This window comes from Nanorana parkeri, unplaced genomic scaffold, assembly GCF_000935625.1.
Source record: "Nanorana parkeri isolate BGI_ZX_2015 unplaced genomic scaffold, ASM93562v1 scaffold94, whole genome shotgun sequence".
Lineage (NCBI taxonomy): Eukaryota > Metazoa > Chordata > Amphibia > Anura > Dicroglossidae > Nanorana > Nanorana parkeri.
The window spans coordinates 2,286,590-2,309,540 of NW_017306362.1; the positions used below are offsets into that span (position 1 = coordinate 2,286,590).

The 22,951-nt window shown below is 44.5% G+C and overlaps 1 protein-coding gene across 1 annotated transcript in view; it reads right to left on the reverse strand.

Moving 5' to 3' along the window:
- Nucleotides 1-22,951, reverse strand: part of LOC108783958 (coiled-coil domain-containing protein 50-like) — an 82,818-nt gene that overhangs the window by 19,313 nt on the left and 40,554 nt on the right. Inside the window, exon 6 of the mRNA XM_018552678.1 lies at nt 1,386-1,455. Within this exon, the coding sequence (XP_018408180.1) occupies nt 1,386-1,455 (70 nt within the window). The remainder of the gene's footprint in view (nt 1-1,385; nt 1,456-22,951) is intronic.

Here is a 22,951-nt window from a genome sequence, read left to right on the forward strand (position 1 = left end):
TTTTTAGAAGAGAAAATAAAGGGCAAAAAAAGCGGGGGGGGGGGGGGGGGGAGAGGCATTAGAGCTTGGAAGATGTATCTATAAAAACGATCAGGTCAAAAAATATAGAATCTCTAGTTTCTACGGTCAAAAGGCAATCTTCTTCTAGACTGTGGGTGAACGAGGTGTTATAACTTGCTAGCAGAAGTATGTTTCCTCATTATCTTGTTAAGCTTCAAAAGGCTGCCATCTTAAAATAAATCCTTGCCTGAGAGAACCATAGAGTCTGTCAATGCAAAGTGCTCTGGGTTCCATGCTATCACTATCCTAAGAACAATTTGTAAACACCAGCACCCTACACACAGGTAGGTTTGGGAAATATCCATCTCTGTCCCTGCTGCTCTAATGGCAACAATTGTCCCTGTTGATACACAACCTTAAAAGGAGAACTATGAGGCGAGTGAAAATCACTCAGCCTCATAGTTCTAGCCGACCTGTAACAATGAGACTGTCACAGGTTGGCTCAATAGATCGGGAAGTGAGCGAACACATACCGTCGCTCGCTCACTTCTCGATCACGTCCCTGCAGAGAGTTGTGACTGTCACTCACGGCTCTCTGCAGGGATTCCCCCCTCCCCTGTCCGATCCTCCAGAGCTGACTGGCGGAACGGACGGGGAGGGTACAGCTGGCTCTGCCTCAAGATAGGCAGAGCCAACTGTCAATCCCGCAGCTGGGTGGATCTCGACAGTAATGTCGGAATACGTCCTGGCTGCGGCGGTCTCAGCATACCGCGAGTTGTAGCTCGCGATATACTGAGCTTTGGGTCACGGGAGGTCGCTAGTATATGTCCTCCCGTGACCCTTAGGAGAACTATGGGGAAAACATTTACCTCATAGTTCTCCTTTATGGGTAGGCTGCAGAAGACGATTCTGTCTCAGATATATGCATCACCCAGGAAACCACACTGTCCTAATCTAGGATCAGCCTATGTACATTCTGTGTTTATGTCAGATTCAAAATACTCTGACAAGTTGTAAAATAATCCATAAAAGCCAATAAAGTAAAACTAGTTTCTGCCACAGTTGATTTTTACTTCCTGTCCATCCTTGGCTATATTCCAGACATTACCTGCTAGATAAAATCACACATGTAAAATTGTATTTACTCTGTCATGTCCTGCTCTTCTTTATCTATAACAGTATGTTCTAAAAGAACATCAGATCTTGCAGCGAACCCTCCCTAATGTTATTGCAAAATTGTGAAAAATCCCATTGAGTCAAAGCAGTACTCCCCCAACAAGCTGCATCGTACGTCACGGCTGAATCATATCTGAGCAGGTGGTATGTAGTTTTGCTATGAGTCTGCCTTGCAGCCCCTTCGGGTGTCAGTAATACATCATTCTTACCTCCTAAACTGTCTTGAGCCTTCTGCTGCAGCTCTTCCTCTTCCAGCTGCTGAAGCCTTTTGGCAATTTCCTAAATAAAAAGAAAGAAAATTAAGATAAAGACCATTAAAGATTGAAAAAGCATGTATCACTAAAGTTTTATATAGTACCAACACCTTCCACATTGCTGTACAAAGCATGGCCCCAGCCAGAGACGGGGAAAGGGTCCAAATATAAAACAGTTTTTCCATATCCAGGAGAGAAGTTGAGAACACTTGGCCCCTGCTGCCTGAATTTATGTTCAGCTTAGGACCCCTGTGATGCAGCCGCTTTATCAGGTCAGTGACTCAAGCTGCCGAGGCCAGAAGGCAACTATAATAGCCAGTCACTTGGAATTTTCAGAAAGAGTTCAGAAACGACAGCCTTCGTGTTTCGTCAACGACAGGTCCTGTTTGATAATAAATTACTGAGCTTTTAAAGTTTCAGAGTATAAATTAGCAGTGAGGAAGAAATACCAAAAGACTTCCATGTAGACAGGTGCTGTAATGCTCATCCACCGCAGGTGAACAAATTCCCATTTGACCTGCTTTGCATTTCTTTGGGGCGCAGCAAGTCTCCTTGAGATGTGCTAGCAATTTAGGCAAAGCAGGTCAAAGCCAAAATCAGTCTTTTGCTGAATTGCGAGTTTAAAACTTGTGCATGTAAGCACTTGCAATCCACTTGACCCTAACCCCTCAATGGACTGATGACAGGTCACATGACATCTTTGTAATATGTGTGCAAAAGGCAAAATTTGACAATAATGCTTGTCTACATGAGCCCTCAATCAGCCCCAGACAGCAAGTGTTTCAAAATCTATGCAAAGGGTGACGCAAAGAATTGCTCTATAATTATGTCGGAAGGGCTAACAAGAAGAGGGGTCAGTCTGGTTTCACTTCTCCTTACAAAACTCCTATAGCCCAATGTTTCCCAAAAGGCTTCCTGAGATCACGGTGTCAAAGGGGCCCCAGATTATTACTGACTGGATCAGCAAAAATACAATTACACAGAGAAAAAGATTTGATCTCCTTTGCTGTATGGCAGATTTACCCCAAGAACACATATTGAGTCCTAAAGAGTTCTGCAGTGAAGTTCATGTTAAGCCAAGAGGTTTTATTTAAATTTTGGATAAAAAGGGGACAAGCTAGAACCCGTCCGGTTTTTACTGCTACACGTTAGAAAAATCTCTCCTCACTTTCTGTCCTGCTTTGAACACACCCCCTGGCCCCTGAACAAAATATTAAGCACAGCCTGCGATCAGTGTGTTTCTTGCAGTCACCGGTGCTCTACTGTGCCTGAATTAAGATGCCGTCATGGAAGTAAATGGAATACCGGTGTCCTTCAAGGAGATGGGTATTGAATTGGTTTCTCTGCTGGTGTCTTCACACTGGAACTCCAGGTAAAAGTTACCAACAGTGCCCCATGGCGAGAAGGCAATAGAGGGGAGAACTCATGTCCTTCAAGAAGATGGGTATTCAAACTGACTTCACTGGTTGAGTCTTCACATAGGCGCAGTGGAGCTACAACAAAAGGCTACCAACAATGCCCCATGGCGAGTAGGCCACAGCAGTGAGAAATTGTGTCAATCAAGAAGATGGGTATTAAATTGACTTCTTTGATGGTGTCTTCACATAGATGCAGTGGAGCTCCAGCTAAAGGCTATGAATGATGTCCATGGTGAGTAGGCCATCGCAGTGAGAACCTGTCCTTTAAGAAGATGGGTATTCAATTGACTTTTTTCATTGGGTCATCACACAGGCCCAGTGGAGCTTTATCTAAAGGCCAGCAACGGTACCCCATGGCGAGAAGGCCACAGCAGTGAGAACCAGATATAGTCAGAACCCAAGGTTGAGGTTACATTTTTGTTCAGGAGGGTGGTGGTGAATGGGATGGTCACTTAAAAGTACAGTTTTACCTCCAATGCTTCTTACTGTCTGTCAGAGGCATTAGCTGGGTATATATTGGTAGATTTCAATGTGAGCTTTCATATGAAAAATCATGTCAGAACTTTCGATAATGCCATCAGTGACTTGACGAACGTCATTCAAAATATTGATTTGAACATTTGATTTTGGAATAATAATTGAAGATTCTCGAATGAAACCATATTTACTGTTTCCATCCTGCTCCTTTGGGTTTTTCGTCACTACAGTCTTATTTGTTTGTTGAATTGACACCATTAACCATTAGAAAATCGAACAAATGTTCAAAAAAATTCTAACTGTGTATTCCCAGGTTTTAGTTTAGCCATTGTTTGCACGCTGCGTGGTCGCCTCAACTTGAACACTGTAGTTAATGATCTGCCTGAAATAGATGTATGAAAATCTCTGGATGTGCAGGGGTGACAAATTTAAATATATGAAAACATTAAACATTGTCCGCACAGGAAATTAGAACTGGCGGAACCACTGAGGACACCAGCCGAACTCCATCAGGAGCAATGAATGAAGGCAAAAGGGATATGGTTGGTAACTTACATGATTAACGTTCCTGGATTACACAGCTAAGACGTGCTAAAAGTGCACTCATTCTTCAAGCACAGAGTAATTTGAACAGCATAAGAATTTAATATAGAACCCATTACAAGAGCCATGGCTAAACTTTTTGTTTAGTCCTCTTTTGGGTCACAAGAGGACATTTACTAATGTTCTCCTGTGACCCAAAGTCAGCATATGTTGTGCTATTTGCCGACAGCGTAGAGCCGCATTGCTGCCGGGAAATAGCAAAAATAAATCGGCATCCACCCCATTGATTGATTGACAGTTGGCTCTGCCTCTCTAGAGCCACAGCCAACTGTGTCCGCCCCCTCCCCTATCCGTCCCTCCAAGCACTGGAGGAATAGAGAGAGGGGAGGGGGGAATCCTTGTGGGAAATAGTACTGATAGTCATTGTTCTCTGCATGGAGAGGACCGTGAGCTGAGTGATCAGCGGTTTGTGACCAGCTCTCGACCTATAGAGCCAGCATGTGACAGCTGCAGTATCACATACCGGCTCTATGTATTGGAAAAAGTACATCTTACTTTCCCAATGACTTCTTTTGTGGAAGAATTGCACAATTTTTATTTAAAAGGTCTTATTCCTATTTGTGGCTCTTTGTTATTACGTTAGTACGGTTTGTAAAAATGATGAGTAATGCTTCACTATATTGATTTCGCTTAATCCTTTAACACACACAAAGGAGGAAGTCGGCATTTAAACTGTGAGTAATGCAAATCAGATGTTTAGAGTGTGCACTTATATAAAAAAAAAAATCACAAGAGAAGCAACAATGACTATTTATAACCGTGAGCTGCATTGTATTAAAAGAACTGCATTGGTGTAATATAAAACACCTTCATAGAATTGCAGAGGATTAACATTATGGCCAGAGATATATGTAGAACTCATTACTGCATGTTTTATCTCACAGCCTTCCACACCTGATAAAGATCAGGAAGGAGTGGAGAATACAGGGTGCAGAAGACATAGTATATAGAGCAGCGGTTCTCAACCTGTGGGTCGGGACCCCTTCGGGGGTCAAATGACAATTTGCCAGGGGTCGCCGGGAGTCTCCCACTATTAGATAGCTATTAGATTATCATCATTATTATTATTAATAAAAGCTGACACCCTCGGCTTGTGTTATATGGTTTGCCATTTTAGCTGTTACAACAGTGGTTCTCAACCTGTGGGTCGCTGTGTGATTTCTGCTGTGCTCGGTGACAGTCCTCCTCAGCCTTCTCCTAGCGCAGCAGTGTCAGTTCTCCCGCCACGCCACCAGATGTCGCTGCAGCAGCCGCGTGAACCCTACATTTTAGCGTTTGGGGTCACCACAACTTGGCAAATGTTACCAAGGGGTCCCGGCCCTAGAAAGGTTGAGAACCACTGATATAGAGAGACAGAAGCGCCATACAGAGCAGCAATTAGCACTATGATTAGAGTTCAGCTAGAGCTTCCATATACTCTATAGAGGTATTCAAAAGGATATCCCGTTCTATAAATTAGAAGAACATGGGAATTCAATGCGGAGTTCAGTTACCATATCTGTGCAAGATTGCAGGCTGTATGTATGGAGGTCAATACATGTGGAGGCAATGACGTCAGTTCACCAACCCTACTGACAAGAAGTATCTTTATTTTCAATTGCGTCAGTGTGAGAGTTACAGTCACGTGCCTGGTATTAAAGCTTTGTGAATTGAGCCTAATGGCTAACATCCATTATTATAAATTGCATATTACATTGATCGATTCCACTCTATGCTGAGTTGTGTTGGAGTGTGGGGCATAAATATTTAATGTGATTATACTAATGCAATTTCCAGTTTATCTGGCCATGTTATGATCTCCTTTGGCTCCAGTAGATGACTCGTAGAATTAAAAAAAAAAGTCAGCCCAACCAAAAGTGATATTTTAGTCGTAGACGTAGCCTGATGGGTTAAGTTAGTCCCTGGCTGGATACTCCACTAGTGAGATCTCTCTGCCATAATTCCTGACTCTGTTCCTGATCACTTGGGAGTTTAGGGTGCTCCCACCACCTTCAGGTGTTTCAGCCCTGCCTGGCCCATTCTCCATGATATATAAAATAAATGTGCAGCAGGAAGAATGGGAACCCCTCACAATGGCTACAGGAGGTATGCAGACCAGGGAACCCAAGTGCAGAGATCTCACCTATAAAGCCCCCCAAGAGATACAAGAAAATGTCTGGTGGTTTAAAGCTTTCAGTCAGATAAAGATTTTTATTAGACCTTTGCTTTCCGGTTTACTTTGCACAGAGTGTCTAAATATGACTGCACAGATTAGTAGGCACCAAAGTTTGACCTTGCGATCCACTGCACTCTATTGACCTGGTCAGATACACCCCTCTCTTACTCCACAGTACAAGTGTCCATAAAGACACTTTTGATGAGGGGTGTGGCCACTACTTTCTTCCCCAGGCTTCTCACAGTGGCCATGTTTACTAAGGGCAGATTACTAGCTCTCATTTTACTTCCTGAAAATATGGCACACGTGACTAGATATGTGACTAGGACATGTGACCATGCACATCATCTCAGGGGAGGAAAATGCCTTTCCCTGAGATCTCGTGACATTACAGATGAGATTTCCCAGCAATGCTCTGCTGGTGACAAGGCAATCCCAGTGTGTATTGCTTTGGCAAACAGAAGTCATTTTGCCCTTTCAAAGCAGGAAGTGAATGCTCTGCAAGTGGAAGTATTTCAAAATCACAGCATTTTACACCTGACATGTCGATATTATTATTCATCATCATACGTAGAGGGATGTATTGGTAGAATTTGATGTTTGAGTGTAAAGGTCCACTTTAAGAGGACTGACCACAATACATTTACCAAACACCTGCACATAGCATATCATAGCAAAGTGACACTTAGCAGTATCCCTGTGCTGGACAAAAAAGGAATTGCGCTATTGTTAAGCTACACTAAATACATTTAATATATATTAGTTCTGATATTCGATGTTTTATTTATTTAATGCTATTTGAAAAAAGAAAAAAAGGTCTTTACACAAACCAACCTGCCATTTATATTTATTGACCCTTTAATAAAAATTGTATTTTTGGCAGTACTAGTCCGAAGCATTCTCAGGCTCCTCTATCAAAAATAGAAGTGACCAAAAAATTGCTACCAGCTGATTATTGTAAAAAAGGAAAACATGAAATAAAGACGCTTCTGTAATATGAACGACCTGATCAAAAACTCCACATCATGTTGCGAAACAGAAAGCAGACTCACTGGGCGCGATTCATGATTAAAGACAATTAAAGGAAATTAAAGGAAATTGGCACCTTCTTGAAAGGGTGTGACGTGTCTTCATCATGCTCTATTTTCATATCATATTCTGCTCTGTCCTACTACATTCATTTTAAAGAGACCCTGTCGCCAGATCATTTATGTCAACAACAATTTTCCTATAAAATATTATGTGCATTTATTATTCTATCAATGTTATGTACCTGTAAAAGCCTCCCTTGTGTAGACATCCAAAGCCCTGAGACTGCTGCTGGGTGCCGCCATCTTGGATGTGATGTCAGCAGCCTCGCGTTTTCATTGTAGTAAACAAAGGTGCTAAGGGGTACCCAGCATAAGACCAATGGGTCCTCTGCTATGGACTCTGGGAGCTATGTTGGAAGAGCCTTTGTCTAATTGGACACAGAGTTCTCTTAAAGTAATACTAAACTCAGTTAAATATTAAAAATTAGGGATGCACCGATACCACTTTTTTAAGACCGAGTACCGATACTTTTGATCACATACTCGCCGATACCAATTACCGATACTTTTTCTTAAAGGACCAGGTCACATTTTTTCTAAAGCAATACAAACTAATGATTTTAGGTCAGTTTCTTAATATTATGATTCATGAGATTACGAGTGAGCATGACGCCGGCTTCCCGGCCAATCAGAATGCCGGGCGCTGCGTCATTACACGGCACCCGTCTTCCGGACTTGCCAGCTTTCTGACCAATCGGGAAGCCGGACAGCGCGTAATTACACGCTACCCGGCTTCCTGATTTGCCAGGAAGTCAGCTCCATGCTCTCTCATCACAAGTGACGAGAGAGCATGGAGCAGTTTCCCGGCCAATAAGGAAACCGGGCAGCGTGTAATGACGAACTGCCCGGCTTCCTGATACAGGTATCGTGCTAGGTATCGGATCATTTTGGCGAGTACGAGTATTTACCCAAATACTCGGTATCGGCACCGATACCGATACTAGTACCGGTATCGGTGCATCCCTATTAAAAATACATTCAAGTCCCTTAACTATTAACAACAATGTATCTTATTTGTGTATCACTCGGCTGTAGATCCTCAAATCATCTCTGAATTGGTGCTGACACTGTCCTTCCATCTGGAGGGTGACTACTTTTGTTCCCCATGGTCCCTGTGTGTGTTGTAAAAAGTAGTCACCACTCCAAGCTCGCTCCTGGGATGGAATACAATCAAAATAGTTGACTAATTTTGTATTTTGATTGTATTCCATCCCAGGAGCGAGCTTGGTGACTACTTTTTACAACACACACGGGGACCATGGGGAACAAAAGTAGCCCCCCTCCAGAAGGAAGGACAGTGTCAGCACCAATTCAGAGATGATTTGAGGATCTACAGCCGAGTGATACACAAATAAGATACATTTTTGTTAATAGTTAAGGGACTTGAATGTATTTTTAAGATTTAACTCCTGAGTTTAGTGTCACTTTAAGATTTCGGTTGCCATCTTGGACACTGAGATTCTGGGTCACAGGGGGCCATTTGCTGCAGTTAGTTTGGAGGGACAGGTGGGCCTCACTCCTCAGTTGGGGAGGGTTGGTACTGCAATATGACATTTTTCGTAGAGGAAGGTGGTCACACACCGGTAGCTGTTGGAGGTGATAGTAAAATTATTAGATTCAGGTCACACCCAAAAGCTTAAGGAAAGACAATTTGCGCAACCCTCAACTTTTGTTGCTTTGCTGTTGAACGCCTTGTTGTTCAGAGGTGGATTTGAGGAAGGATAACTTGTTCCTGTAAAATCCGGTATCTCTTGGAAAAAAACTCTTCAATAAAAGGAACGATTGTGCCGCCTGCTCCCATAAAACCTATACTCCCCGGAAAGCACCTGCCACACGCATTTTATTTTGATGGATTACGGGATTAACGCCCAACACTAAGACCAGTGCAACAAGAAAGTTCACAAACATAAAAATGAAATCAATTGTTCTAAGAAGCTCCGCCTTCTTTACGGCTCTAAAAAATTTAAAGCCCCGTTCCAGCCCAAACCTTTTTTTTTTGGTACAGCGGGGAGTAGTTAAGAGCCTCTACCGCAGGGGGTGGGCAACTCCGGTCCTCCAGCTGTTATGGAAACCATGAAGCATTGCAAGACTCGGGCGGCCACAGGCATGACTCCCAGAGGCAGAAGCATGTTGAAAATTGTAGTTAAAGCAACGGTGGGGGGCCGGCGTTGCCCACCCTTGCTCTACCGGAAGCACACTTGGGGTCAGAGTCGGGGGAGAAGAAGCAGTGTCAGGCTGGCACATATGGCCTCCAACAGTCCTAGAATTGTGGAAGGAGGTAAAAAAATATCTGTTTTTGGAAGAGAAGAGGAATCCAGTACTGCAATGTGAACACATCTTCATTATTGTTTCTGGCACTTTTACACGGCTGTCAAATGACGCATCGCTTTGCATTGTCCACATTCACATCGGCCCCGCTCCCAAGGACCTTACAGTCCAAGGTCCCTATCTCACATATTAAGGCCAATGTAGACAGAAGCCAATTAACTTACCAGCATGGAGAGTGGGAGGAAGTCGAAGTACCCAGAGGAAACCTGTGCAGTAGTGATGGGCTCGGGCGTGTTCGCAAGCGCCTCGTGCCGAGCCCGCCAGGAAGCCGTCGGCGCGCAGGGCCAATACTCCAAGCAGCGTGTTGGTTTACCTAAGGGCAAACCTAAAAAATTCTGAGTTGTCCCCCAAACAAGAATAGAGGGGAAATCTTTTAATAGTGACACCTACACCGGTGACAATTGTCTAAACTCACCTTGGAGAGATCCCCTGTCACTTCCTGTTGTATCTTGAGGCATGAAGTAAAGGAAAATCTCCTCAATGGGAAACAGGAGGACAAAAAAACAACTTTACAGGAGCGTTAAAATGAAGAAATAAAATTAGGCCTGTAGACACACTATATGTATAAGGTGGTAACTGGGTCACTTTAAAGAGACATTTAAGCTCTCCATACACGGCTCGATCGTTTTGGAATGTAAGCCGTGTGTGGCCCTGTTGAGGCAGGTGGCGCCGGATGCTTTCAACATTCTTCCCAAAAAAAATCAGCTGCAATTACTGTTCAGATATTCTAAAAGCCGGGAGGGCCGGCATTCGGACTACATTAGCCAGCAGGGGGGACTTCTCCATAAATGCTGTTTAGCATGGATGGCGGACTCGAGTGATTTCTCTCAGAGAGCCCTTTAGGTCTATGGCCTGCGTTACTGTCCAGTCTACTTATCACCAAGTAAGAGCAGAGAGAAGTTTGTGTTATCACCGTATGATATCAACTTACCAAGAACAGAAGATGACATTTAAGTGGAGAAACAAAACTACATTTATCTGCAGATGCGAAATAATAATCATTAACAGCAAAGTGATTCAGTTACATCTTGTGGTTTATATCAGAGATATGATCCAGAAAACACAGAATTCTTCAGAAGTCGAGGAACAATTGTCTGTTTACTGTTTTTAGGAAATACGTGTCAGAGAGAATTCATCTCATCATTGTGTGAATGTGATACACACGCATCCTTCTATGTATAGTCTACAGAGGAACTACAGGTATTTGACGTAAAACAAGGGGGGCTCTGATGGGAAAGGGGGAGGGGGACCCTGACGAGAAAGGGGGGGGGAGGAGGACCCTGACGAGAAAGGGGGGGGGAGGAGGACCCTGACGAGAAAGGGGGGGGGAGGAGGACCCTGACGAGAAAGGGGGGGGGAGGAGGACCCTGACGAGAAAGGGGGGGGGAGGAGGACCCTGACGAGAAAGGGGGGGGGAGGAGGACCCTGACGAGAAAGGGGGGGGGAGGAGGACCCTGACGAGAAAGGGGGGGGGAGGAGGACCCTGACGAGAAAGGGGGGGGGAGGAGGACCCTGACGAGAAAGGGGGGGGGAGGAGGACCCTGACGAGAAAGGGGGGGGGAGGAGGACCCTGACGAGAAAGGGGAGGGGGCCACAGGTGTATAAAATCAAGCACCTCGGCATGCAGACGCTTCTACAAACATTTGGGAAAGAATTCAAGCGTGGTTCCGTGATAGGTTGCCACCTGTGCAATAAGTCCATGCAAAGCGTTGGATGCAGTGGTGTAAAGCATGTGGTACTACATTACAATCAACATGGAAAAAGTCAATATACTAGGAACATTCGTTTTTGCCTCGATTTGCACAGATGAATGTCCACAGAGATTCTCAGGGTGGATGGCTCTATGAATTGTACATAATTAGAATGCGTCTTGTTTCTGAGATTGTTAGATACTTACTATGCATGGTGCAGACATGAAACAGGAGATGGTCAGAGAGTGCAGAAATGAAACAGGAGATGGTCAGAGAGTGCAGACATGAAACAGGAGATGGTCAGAGAGTGCAGACATGAAACAGGAGATGGTCAGAGAGTGCAGACATGCTATAGGCATGCTCTCTACAACCCACTTTAAAATGACTTTACTGCCACAACAGGATCCAAAATAAAAGATCAGAGAAAAGAAAAAAACGTACATAGTGAAAAGATGTTCATGGCGGTGATGTGGTTTTGCGGTCAGGAAGGCCAGTGACATATCTACATCACAGCTGTGATCGTCTGTATGCGTCAACCCCACGGTCACCCCCTCTTTACATCACACATCCTTCCCTCACACGTACATGTCTACATTCCCACCAGTGACATACAATGCACCCTGAACTTCAAATGTAAAGCAAACTAAAGTCCTAAAGAAGCAGAAATATATAAAATACACGTCGCCTTCGTCATCGGAGGCAGGACCGCGGGCCCAGAACAGCTCTGCATACTTGTCCCCGATATGAAGTCACTGACAGCAAGGTAGCTCGCATGTTCAGAAGCAGAGCTCAGCAATGGCGGCCCACATACTGACATACTGCTCTCAGCTTGGGTTCTATAAAGTTTAACTCTTTAATTTTGGAGAGAGTAAAAGGCATTGAGAACCCCTGAGAGGTCTTTGTTGCCCCCTTTTTTTGTTGTCTCCCCCTGTTTTTGTCTGCTAAATTTACCATTGAAAGTATACGTGTTATGTTTGGGGCTGTAGTACTTAACTTCACCAGCAGGTAGCACCGCATGTGAAATCAGAGCTCCCCAGTCCCCCAAAAAATGATACCTATCCAACAGCATAACTACGAATCATGGGGCCCCATAGCAAACTCTTAAAAGGGCCAGCTGGCAGTGTCAACTGTGACAATACAATTCACTGATCTCAACAAATCGTATGCCTAAATTAAGGACAGACAGCGGGAAAGCTGTCAGTAGGGATGCACCGATACCAAGTACCGTACTCGGCACAAGTACAAGTACAGATACTTTTTCAGCTCCAAGACCAGACTAGAGAAAAATTTAAAAGTTAGGAGGCCGCTGTCATTTGTAAGGACCATACAGAGCTCCTGGGATTTGTACATCTGTTTTAATGTATGATTTTGTTTTTATAACTTGTCCAAGTCTTCACAGATACAAGTACCGATACATTTTTGTTTATGGTCATGTGACAGTTTTTAAAAACGATACAGACTAATGATTTCAGAACAGTGTTGGAGTGCCAGAGCCAGGTCCCAGCTGCAACCGCTGCAACTCTGGTAGTTCTCATGAAAATGCCAAGTATCGGCACTGGTATCTGAACATCCCTAGTTGCAGCATAGTCAGTCCACTATTAGGGACAAGTGCTTTGGATAAAAGTTATAGCTGTAGTAGTAATAATAATAATAATAAATATTTTATGACAAAATTACAAATGCTCGTGCACAATTACTCTATAACCCCAATACAAACTTTTGGTAAAACTACAAACCTCAGCTGTCCTGTAAGGTTTTAGCTGAGCAGAATCTCTGAGATTGGTGACTGCATTAGACATACAAGGTTAAATGGCACGCCACGCCCCCTCCTGCCCCACTAAAAAGTGAGCCGACCGCAATGCGAGGCAGTGCGTTCTGGCCAGAATCTGGCCGGAACGCACTGCATCTACTGTGAATGATGCCTTACAAAACTCCACACTTCAGACATGTCATGCGATTCAACTCATTGGAGAAGGCATTCATGCTGGGACTGGTCAGCAGCAAAAGGAATGCAGGGCATCAAAGAACATGATCGTTAGACACCATACAACTCCACCGGACCAGCCAGAACATGAAACCACTGTAAGTAGCAGTACAAGATTGGGAGAGAGCTGGCCTATAGAACTGCCATGACTGAATGGATAACGCACACAAAAAGCCTCCTAATGGGGCCCCCTTCCTACCCCAGGCCCCATAGCAGACACATGGGCTGCTATGGCTATTGTCATACCCCTGTACCTATCAGTGTTAGGAGGGGGTCTCAAGAAGGGAACAATTTTTCTTCTGTCCTAGCGAACTGCTTCACATTTAAACACCATAGTGCTGTAGATCACTTGCCAACTGTTGAAGTCAAAACAATTCTGCACTCCTACTGATGGCCCGTTTTTTGTTTTTTAGCAGTGGGGGCCTGTATTAACACTCACATTTCCTGTGTTTCACAATTAAAAGGGCAGCCGAGGTCTACCTCCCCCATGGGAAATTCACAATGACCTTTTTTGATGTGCAAAGGTGCAGAATGTAACCAAGAATGAACTGCAGCAATAACAAAGCATTTAGTACTGCAAAGTGAAAGCAAACACTGCTGTACTTGGTATCAAAGTCATTGAAATTCCCCTCGTAGATGTATAATGCGTAAAAGCTTAAAAAGGGATTTTCCACCATAATGTAAGAGAAGAACCCGGCTCCAGACTATTGACACTGTAACATGTACAGGCTACAAAAAAAAAAAAGTCATCTGAAACCTCATCACCAATTTTGAATTGATTTTCTATTGAAATAAATATTCAAGGATTTTTAAATCGAGGGAATCAGAAACTCTGATCACTTACTAATAGGTTTCCTGTTATTGTCTTTCAATAGAAATAAGGAGAATTCGATATGAACCTTGCTGGACTTTTACAGTACTCGCATACACATGGAATCTTTTATTAAAAGCAGTACATCTGCACCGATATCGATACTAGAGTACGCGCCCAAATGCTCTGATGCCTAGCCTGATACCTGAGCTTACACGCTGGTGGGCTTCATGCTCCCTCGTCACTTAGTGGCTGGCTCCCCGGCCAATCAGGAAGCCGTGCAGCGTGTATTGACTCTCCACCTAGCTTCCTGATTGGTCGGGATGGAAGCCGGATTGCGAGTCATTACCAGCCCCCCCCCCGTCTTTACGATTGGCCAGAAAGCTGGCTTCATGCTCCCTCGTCACCTGGTAATCGGTAAGCCGGGTGGCTTCATGCTTCCTCATCCCCATCACCTTGCATTACCTTTCTGATTGAAATTACCAGGTGACAAGGGAGCACTTCATGAACAATTTCAACTTCAGCCAATCGGCTCGCGCGTAGAAACCGGCGCGACGGGATGCGACGTCTGGCTGGTTGTTACGGACGAGCCGATTGGCTGAAGGTGCAATCAATCATGTGCCTGCACTTAGTTCACACACTGCACGTGAAGCCCCGTGCCAGAGAGCTTTGCTTCGCTCTGCACAGCTTCGCGTGCAGCGTGTCACGGCCTTAAGAAATAAATCCTTCTTTCCTATGCGCCTCAGTTCCATCCAGAGACCATAATGCTGTATTTGACACTAATGATAATAATACACAAATAATATTTTATTAATACTACCTTTGACTTGATAATATACTAAGAACTTTATTTTCTGACGCACAGAGTGAAAGTTGACCAAGTTTCACAGGACAAACGGCTCTGCGAATAATTTACAAATACACAAACTGGCCCCATTCACATCAGGGCTGTTTGATTGCGCTGAAACACCATCATTTAAAATCCCATACATTCCTATGGGGGCCGTTCACACAAACGCGTGGAATCGCGCATTCCAATAGGCCTGTCGCATGAAATGCTCCCTGAGCTACTTTTGTAGCGCTGATCAGCTTGTTTTCCCTATAGACTTCAATAGAAATGCGTTTATCAATGCATTTTTTTAATTGCGTTTCAGCGCTGAAACACGCTTCCAAAAAGCACTGTCGCTCTGGAGTCAATGGGGAAGTGTTGTCAACTTGCAACAGCAAGCACTCCTACTGGCAGGATCTTCAAGTAAGAAACTTTGCAACAAAATCACAAAATTATTATTTGCTTTAAGTGGAACTAAACTTGCTTTACCAAAAAGGAGGTACAGGTTCCAGGAAGAAGAAGACACGCAGGGTATCTTTGCTAAAAAAAAATAAAAAAAGAAGAAAAAAAAAAAAAACCCTTTTCCCTGTTCCTGGTGACTTCTTGTTTTCTTGGGTACACTGCACGGCACATTCTGAGAAACGAGCCGCATACCGGAGACAATGCGTGCAGAAGTTACATCATTGGTGGCAACCCCAATGGACGGAGAGGATCAACGTGGGACCTAGACAAATCAGCAGCGGAGATGGCAGGAGACGCAGTGGTGACAGTATCCTGGTGCCATCATCGCTGGAGGAAAGCACACAAGACGGTAGGCGTGTGTGCCGGGTATGCGGTGCAGATTATGGCAACTGCTCGGTCCCACTTACAATGTTTACTTCTGCTTTAAAGCCTCTTGGAAAAATGTTACCCCCCCTTTCATCCCTCCTTCCCATCTCCCTCTAACCCTTCATACAGGACTTTTATTTTCCTTGCCTTGTTATACTCACCTAAGTACCCCCTCCAGGTCCTCGTTGGCACAGTTTCCATTTGGGGGGTGCTATTTAGGGGTTTTAAAATGGTCCCTAGCTGGCTGGTCCCTTTGCGTTGTCACTCCGCTTCTGAATTCTGAGAGTACCCGGCCACCACTGGACAGCCAACAGGTAGAGTCCCAAAGGGGGGCATTTGGATAGGGTTTTAAAAAAATTATTATTACAGTGGTACCTCGGTCCATGAACGCTTCTGTTGACGAGCAATTCAGTTCGCGAACAGGAAGTTCGGCAAAATTTTGCTTTCGTTCGTGAACTCCGCATCGGGTGACGAACACAACTGCAGCCATCTTCCCTGCTCCGACACTGGTCGTGGCTTCCTCTAGTCAAGATTGTGGTCTGATCAGTTTCATTTGGTTCGCGACCAATTCGGTTTGCCACCAGAATCGTGGAACGAATACGTTCGTGAACCGAGGTACCACTGTATTTTTACTACCAGCAATACATTAGAGGCAGGAGAGGGGGTTTGTTTTATACTGGAGATGGGCCTTAAAGCAGAACTCTGGGCAAATCAAACCTTAACCCCCGCAGTGGGCACTTAACCCTGTAAGGGTTAAGTGCTCATTTTTGTCTAGGGAGCTAAAATAACGAAAGTTATACTGGCTGGCTCCTACAACGCTCCCTCTGCTCCAGCAATGGTATCTCCCTCGGTCTCCTCATGTCCTATACATTGTATAGAGCATAATGACTCACAGGACCTTAGATCACTGCATTGGAGGGGGAGCGAGGCAGAAAGGACTGGTCTAAAAGCAAATCGGAATCGTGGTTTAGGTGAGTATAACTCTGTAATTTTAGGTTCCTAGACAAAACAAGCACTTAACCCTTGCAGTATGGGAGTAGCCCCAGTGCAAGGGTTAGTATTTAATTTGCCCCCGAGTTCCGCTTTAAAAAAAACAGCCAGATATGACACCAAACACACCAAAAATGTGATTTTGAGTTTACATTCACATTACAGGATTACTAACCATGAGTAAGCACTGAACTTGCATTTCCCTTTATACATCTACTTAGATTTCCAAATAAAATCACACAGATGTCAGGGGAATTTTAGCGTCTGATTGATGATCAAGGTGGTGACACATGTGGCCTGATGAATTAGCAAAACAAACTTCCTCATATAATGCAATATTTTCATTTGTGGCCTATTATCTGGGAAGAGAAAATACTGACTCATCTCCGCAGCCACAAAGAGTCCAGCTGTGTAATAGGTGCAAACAAGGGGGAAAACCTAGAGTACATTGTTCCTGTTATGTGGGCCGGCTGCAACAGCTCAAAGTAACCACCAGGTGGCAGCAGAGCAACACTGAGAAATGCTAATACTGGTAAAGCTGAACTCCAGGTAGTTATGAAAGACACAGATTAAAGTAGTTCTATATACATAAATAAGTCATTAAAGAGACTAACACCACCGTCACCCATTCAGAGAAAAGTAAAAATGTCTGTTACAAAGGGCCCTATGCCAACTTATACTCGCCTTGCCAGTGCTCCCTTGCCGTTCCTCCGCAGCCTCCAGCCCAGTGCTTCTGCATATGGGAGACTATGTGGCCTCCTCCCATGTGACTCAGGTCTAGTTGTAAATTACTAGGCTGGAGCACTGTCAGCTGACCAAGGTATGGCCGCCGCTCCCCCTAGATTGCATCAAAGGGCTTTCAATGCCTTACAGTTCATTTTCTTTAAAAATCAGCCACATGCTGAATAGAAAAGCCTATCCACTGCCAGCATGCTACAGAGGACAAATAGTGGGGTTGGTGTTCGTTCACAACTACCTATGACTAAGGCAGAAACGAGTCAGCGGTTGTGCTTTGTACAGATGCATGTGGAATAAAGTTTGAATTTCGTTGGAAGATTATCGTGTGCTGGTTCCACAGTTTTTTCTACAGAGGACAATCCTTGCTCGCTATGTGTAGAAGCAGTGGTTTCTCTGCATTGGTCTGACACCCCCCCCTACAGAGTCAAACCTATAGGTTTAATCAGCAAAGCTTTGGCTCTAAATCAGCAGGAGGTGTCAGACCTCTGCGGAGAGACCACTGCTTCTACACAGGCAGCGACATTCCCACTGCCAAAACTCTCCAGTCAGCTGGGAGCACGTGCTTAGTAGGGGTGTGCGAGACCTCTACAGAGAGACCACTGCTTCTACACAGAGAGCAACACGCCCACTGCTAAAACTCTCCAATCAGCTGGGAGCACGTGCTTTGCCAATTACAAAGTTATAGGTCCAGCTTGGTAGGGGATGTGTCACACCTCTACAGAGAGACCACTGCTTCTACACAGAGAGCAACACACCCACTGCCAAAACTCTCCAAATCAGACAAGAGCATGAGCTTTGCTAGTTACAAAGCTATAGTTCTGGCTTGGTAGGGGCGTGTCAGACCTCTGCAGAGAGACCACTGCTTCTACACAGAGAGCAACTCACCCAGTGCTGAGTCACAACCAGAACTCTCCAATCAGCCGAGAGCACAAACTTTGCTAATTACAGAGCTGTAGATCTGACTTGGTAGTGCGGGTGTCAGAACTATGCAGAGACCCCCTACATCTTCATGGAGGGCAGGCTCCTCCTCTGCAGCTCTTGGCCAGTTTAGAAAGAAAACAAGCTGTGAGACATTGAGCACCTCAATGTACCTGGAATGTAGATGATTTCAATTGAATTTGACTTGCTATCAGATTCCGTACTCATTGTACAGCAGCATTCAGACTGGGAGTGGGAGGGGCAGGACTAGGAGACGAATCAAATTTGCTGTATGCAAATAAGCCAAGAAGGAAAATATCGATAATGTAGGAAAAGATGGGGGAGCGAGCAGACAGATGTCCTCATCAGTCTGCTGCTGCCCTTTAACTGTCCAGTCAGCAGGGTGGTGGTGGAGAGAGGCACAGAAATTACATTTAAGGAATACAGTGTTGGTCAATCAGTGTCACCTGGCTATGTCATCAGCAGAGCATTGCTGGGAAATCTCATCTGTAATCTCACGAGATCTCAGGGAAAGGCATTTTCCTCCCCTGAGATGATGTGCATGGTCACATGTGCCAAATTTTCAGGAAGTAAAAGGAGAGCTAGTCATCTGCCCTTAGTAAACATGGCCACTGTGAGAAGACTGGGGAAGAAAAGAGAAATAAGGAATGTAAAGAATACAAAGCCGGCAATTATCTAGAAGTATGTGTGCAGATTGTCATTACTAAACATTTCTAAAGGTGTGTTTGTTGTCATTTTAAAGATATGGGTAAAGGTCTGCTTTAATAATATACTGAAAAGGGCCAAAAAAGGGAGCAGCTAAGAGAAGCTCATTGTTGGGTTTTACAGACACTTTCAGCAAAATACCGCACAAAGAGATGTAAGAAAAAAAACGCTCTGTGACCATGAGTCATAGTTATGGTTAACCATAGCGGTTATGTCTGACTTTGGGCTGGCCGGTATGACTGGGTGAGGTTATTTCTGAACAGGGAATTTGCATGGCTTTTACACTAGACGAGAACCTTTGGGGAAAAAAAAAAAAATGAAGAATTACTGGACGAACCATTTACAGTAGCACCACCTACACCTGTAACCTGCGGAGGTTCCAGCCTGCCTGGAAGTCAGCCGTTACCATTCTATTGATCATGTCATATCCAACCCGGCTATTTTCTATTTGGGACTCGAGCTGACCGTACACAGCCAGAATTTTTACCGACACTTTTAAATCAGCCAAAACAATTCACACTTATTCATGTACAACAGTCTACATGCCTTCATGTACAAAAAAATGGTGATCAGAGCAATCAGGGGTGCCGTACCTTTCCAAGAGCAATTTGCTAACCAATCGCTGGCCAGAATGAGCAAAGCGCACTTTCACTATCGATTCCTCACAGGCGGAGTGCATTTTGTATCACTCTGCCAGCGACAGGAGCCGGTGCTATAGAGGAGGCATCGGCTTATGCGGCTCTGCTCCCTCCGGTGCCGCCTCGCTTCCTCTAGCGCTGGCTTTGTTGGCACCGCTGATTCTCTCCCGCGGCTCTTCAAGTACCCCATTATGGCACCACCGGCCCTGGGAATGGTCACAACTAGGTCTTATTTTCGGGGTAGGTCTTATTTTCGGGGAAACAGGGTACTAGCGTCCTCCAGTGACCTAAAGCTCAGTATATAGTGAGCTTTTGCCAGCTATATACGGAGAGTACCCCCTCCCCGTGAGTTCCTCCACTCAGCGCTGGCGGATCGGAAAGGGGGGGGGGGGGATCCCTGCAGGGAGATGATCAAGAAGTGAGCGAGCAACGGTATGTGTTCGGTCACTTCCCGATCAATAGAGCCAACCTGTCACAGCTTCTTTGTCACACGTCGGCTCTAACAATGGGAGTGAGTGAAAATCACTCACCTCATAGTTCTCTTTTAAAGAACTCCGGGAAAATGTTTTTATTAACCCTTTCAGCAGGAATAGCCCCGGCACTGCAAGGGTTAAGTGCTCATTTTTGTCTAGGTTCAAAAATAAAGCTATACCCACCCGAAGCTCCGAGCCGGCCAGCTGTGACAGCTCTTCCTCCAGCCTGTCTCCTCCTACACTGCGTTTTAGGAACGCTCCTCTGCGTCCTCACATCTTATACACAGTGTATAGAATGTGATGATTTACGGGACCTTAGACTGCTGCAGGGTTGGGGGGGAGGGGGGGAGGCGGTACGCTCCAGAGACCGGTCCAAGAGCAAGCTAGCTCCAAGGATCGGGTGATCATAACTTTTTTTTAACCACCTAGACAAAAACGAGCTTGCAGTGCGGGAGTAGCCCAACTCGAAGGGTTAATAAAAATTTTAACCTGCTTTAATTACAGTAACTGTCAGAAGAAGAAGTCAAAGCTTTGCTGCTGATCTATGCAAAACTTTAAAGCTTTGCATTTAGTTCTACTTTAAATTAAGTTTTTTTTTTTTTTAAATAAAGGAACAATTATAAATTAAAAATGTCATTTTGGTGAAGATAAAGTTTCTCCTTAACATCTACAAAGTAAGGGCAGGAGGCGGGGCGACTGTTCTCTGCCCTTTGATAGGACAAGCTAAACTAGTTGCGGTCATATGTCATAAGGGGTTAATGTCACAGTGGCCCAGGAAGTCAAGTCTGTACAGGCAGGGAAGCAAAACCTAAATCTGCATAACGAAAAATCCCAGCATCACTTGCAGCAAAATGACAAAGCGGTGTGTGTGCTTTTTTTTTCAGCCCGGAGAATTTGAAAACACCCAAAGAGGTTATTTTCAGTTTATTAGTCACATAAAAAGTACAAAAATAATCTCTGACTCTGTTTAAAAACAAAAACAAAACAAAAAAGCAATAAACATTCTGAGATCACCCGACACCGGGGAATAAAACACTACAACAATTGCAGGAAATGTAAGAAAGAAACATATTTCTCTTTCCCAGTGCTGATAAAAAATTTCCAAAAGTCAGTTCATGCTGAGAAGAACAAAAGGAGGCCAAGAGAGAACAAGATACCGAAATAAATCGTTCACAAACATGGAGAATAGGCTGGAGGATAATAAAGTGGATTTCCACTGCTGCAGACACATCGGGATAGCAACTTTTCTATATGTGTTACCATTCACATAGCATCAGTTTAGAGAAATATATATAAATGTAATATTATAATATTCATAATATAAAAATAATATATATTTCCTTTGTATTTGCTCTTTTCTAAATGCTCCAAAGCTGTAATTTTAAAGAGGGGGGTGGGCAAAAGGGGGGGGGTAAAAGTGGACCTGGTTGACTGAGGCACTGGTGATGTAGCCCTGGTCTGGTTGGGTGAAGCACTGGTGATGTAGCCCTGGCTTGGTTAAGTGAAGCACTAGTGATGTAGCCATGATCTGGTTGAGTGAAGCACTGGTGATGTAGCCCTGGTCTGGTTGAGTGAAGCACTGGTGATGTAGCCCTGGCCTGGTTGAGTGAAGCACTGGTGATGTAGCCCTGGCCTGGATGAGTGAAGCACTGGTGATGTAGCACTTGCCTAGTGGAGTGAAGCACTGGTGATGAAGCTCTGGTCTGGTTGGGTAAAGCACCGGTGATGAAGCCCTGGCCTGGTTGAGTGAGGCACTGGTGATGTAGCCCTTGCCTAGTGGAGTGAAGCACTGGTGATGAAGCTCTGGTCTGGTTGGGTAAAGCACCAGTGATGTAGCCCTTTCCTGGTTAAATAATGCACTGGTGATGTAGCCCTGGCCTAGTGGAGTGAAGCACTGGTTATATAGCCCTGGCCTGGTTAAATGAAGCACTGGTGATGTAGCCCTGGTCCCACAGATGCATCCTGGAAAGACTACATCACCCGTGCCTTCCTGGGAAATCTCATCTGTAAAATGCAAAACCTTGATCTTTGAAGAAAGACATTTTCCCTCCTTAGATGATGTGAACGGTCACATGTTCCAGGAGGCAGACCCAGTGTTGCAGGAAGTAAAGGGAGATGGATTCATCTGATCTTAGTGAAAATGGCCCCCATGAGAAGAATGGGGAGGAAAAGAAGAATATGGTATGCAGAGAATAAAAAGCTTCCAATTATTTCTAAGAACATGTTTGTAGATTGTCATTACTAAACATTTGTAAAGGTGCCTTTGTTGCCAGTTTTATGGTAAGAGTGAAGTTCCTCTGTAATGTTCACCATAATGATCCCTGTCTGTGCTGTGCTGGCAGATCTCATTCTCAGTCGTCAACTAGATGCAACCACAGTCTGTCCTAACAAAGGGTTCAAACCAATCAAGAAGCATTGTATGTTAATGAAAGGAAACTCTGTCCCCAATCTATGCATGGGGCAGACTCGTACTGAAATTGTTCAGTATAGCAAATGCCTACTCCGCATGGGGCAGCGGAGTAGGCAAATGCCTACTTGCATGGGGCAGACTCGTACTGAAATTGTTCAGTGTCTGCCCAAATGCCTACTCCGAAAAAACATTGAAAGAAGTATTTTTAGATATGCTGCTTGAAGGGGAACATATAAGAAACATTTAGTGGGGATTTCTCTAATTTGACTTCAAAAGTGGAAATACACTTTAAAGGGGATTGCAGAGATCACTGAAAGTCCCTCATTTGGTTGGAGACAAGGAACAAGGAGCGATCTTCCCCATCTACAGCTCCTGGTAACACTAAGAACTCTGGGAATTGTGGTTTTGTGGTC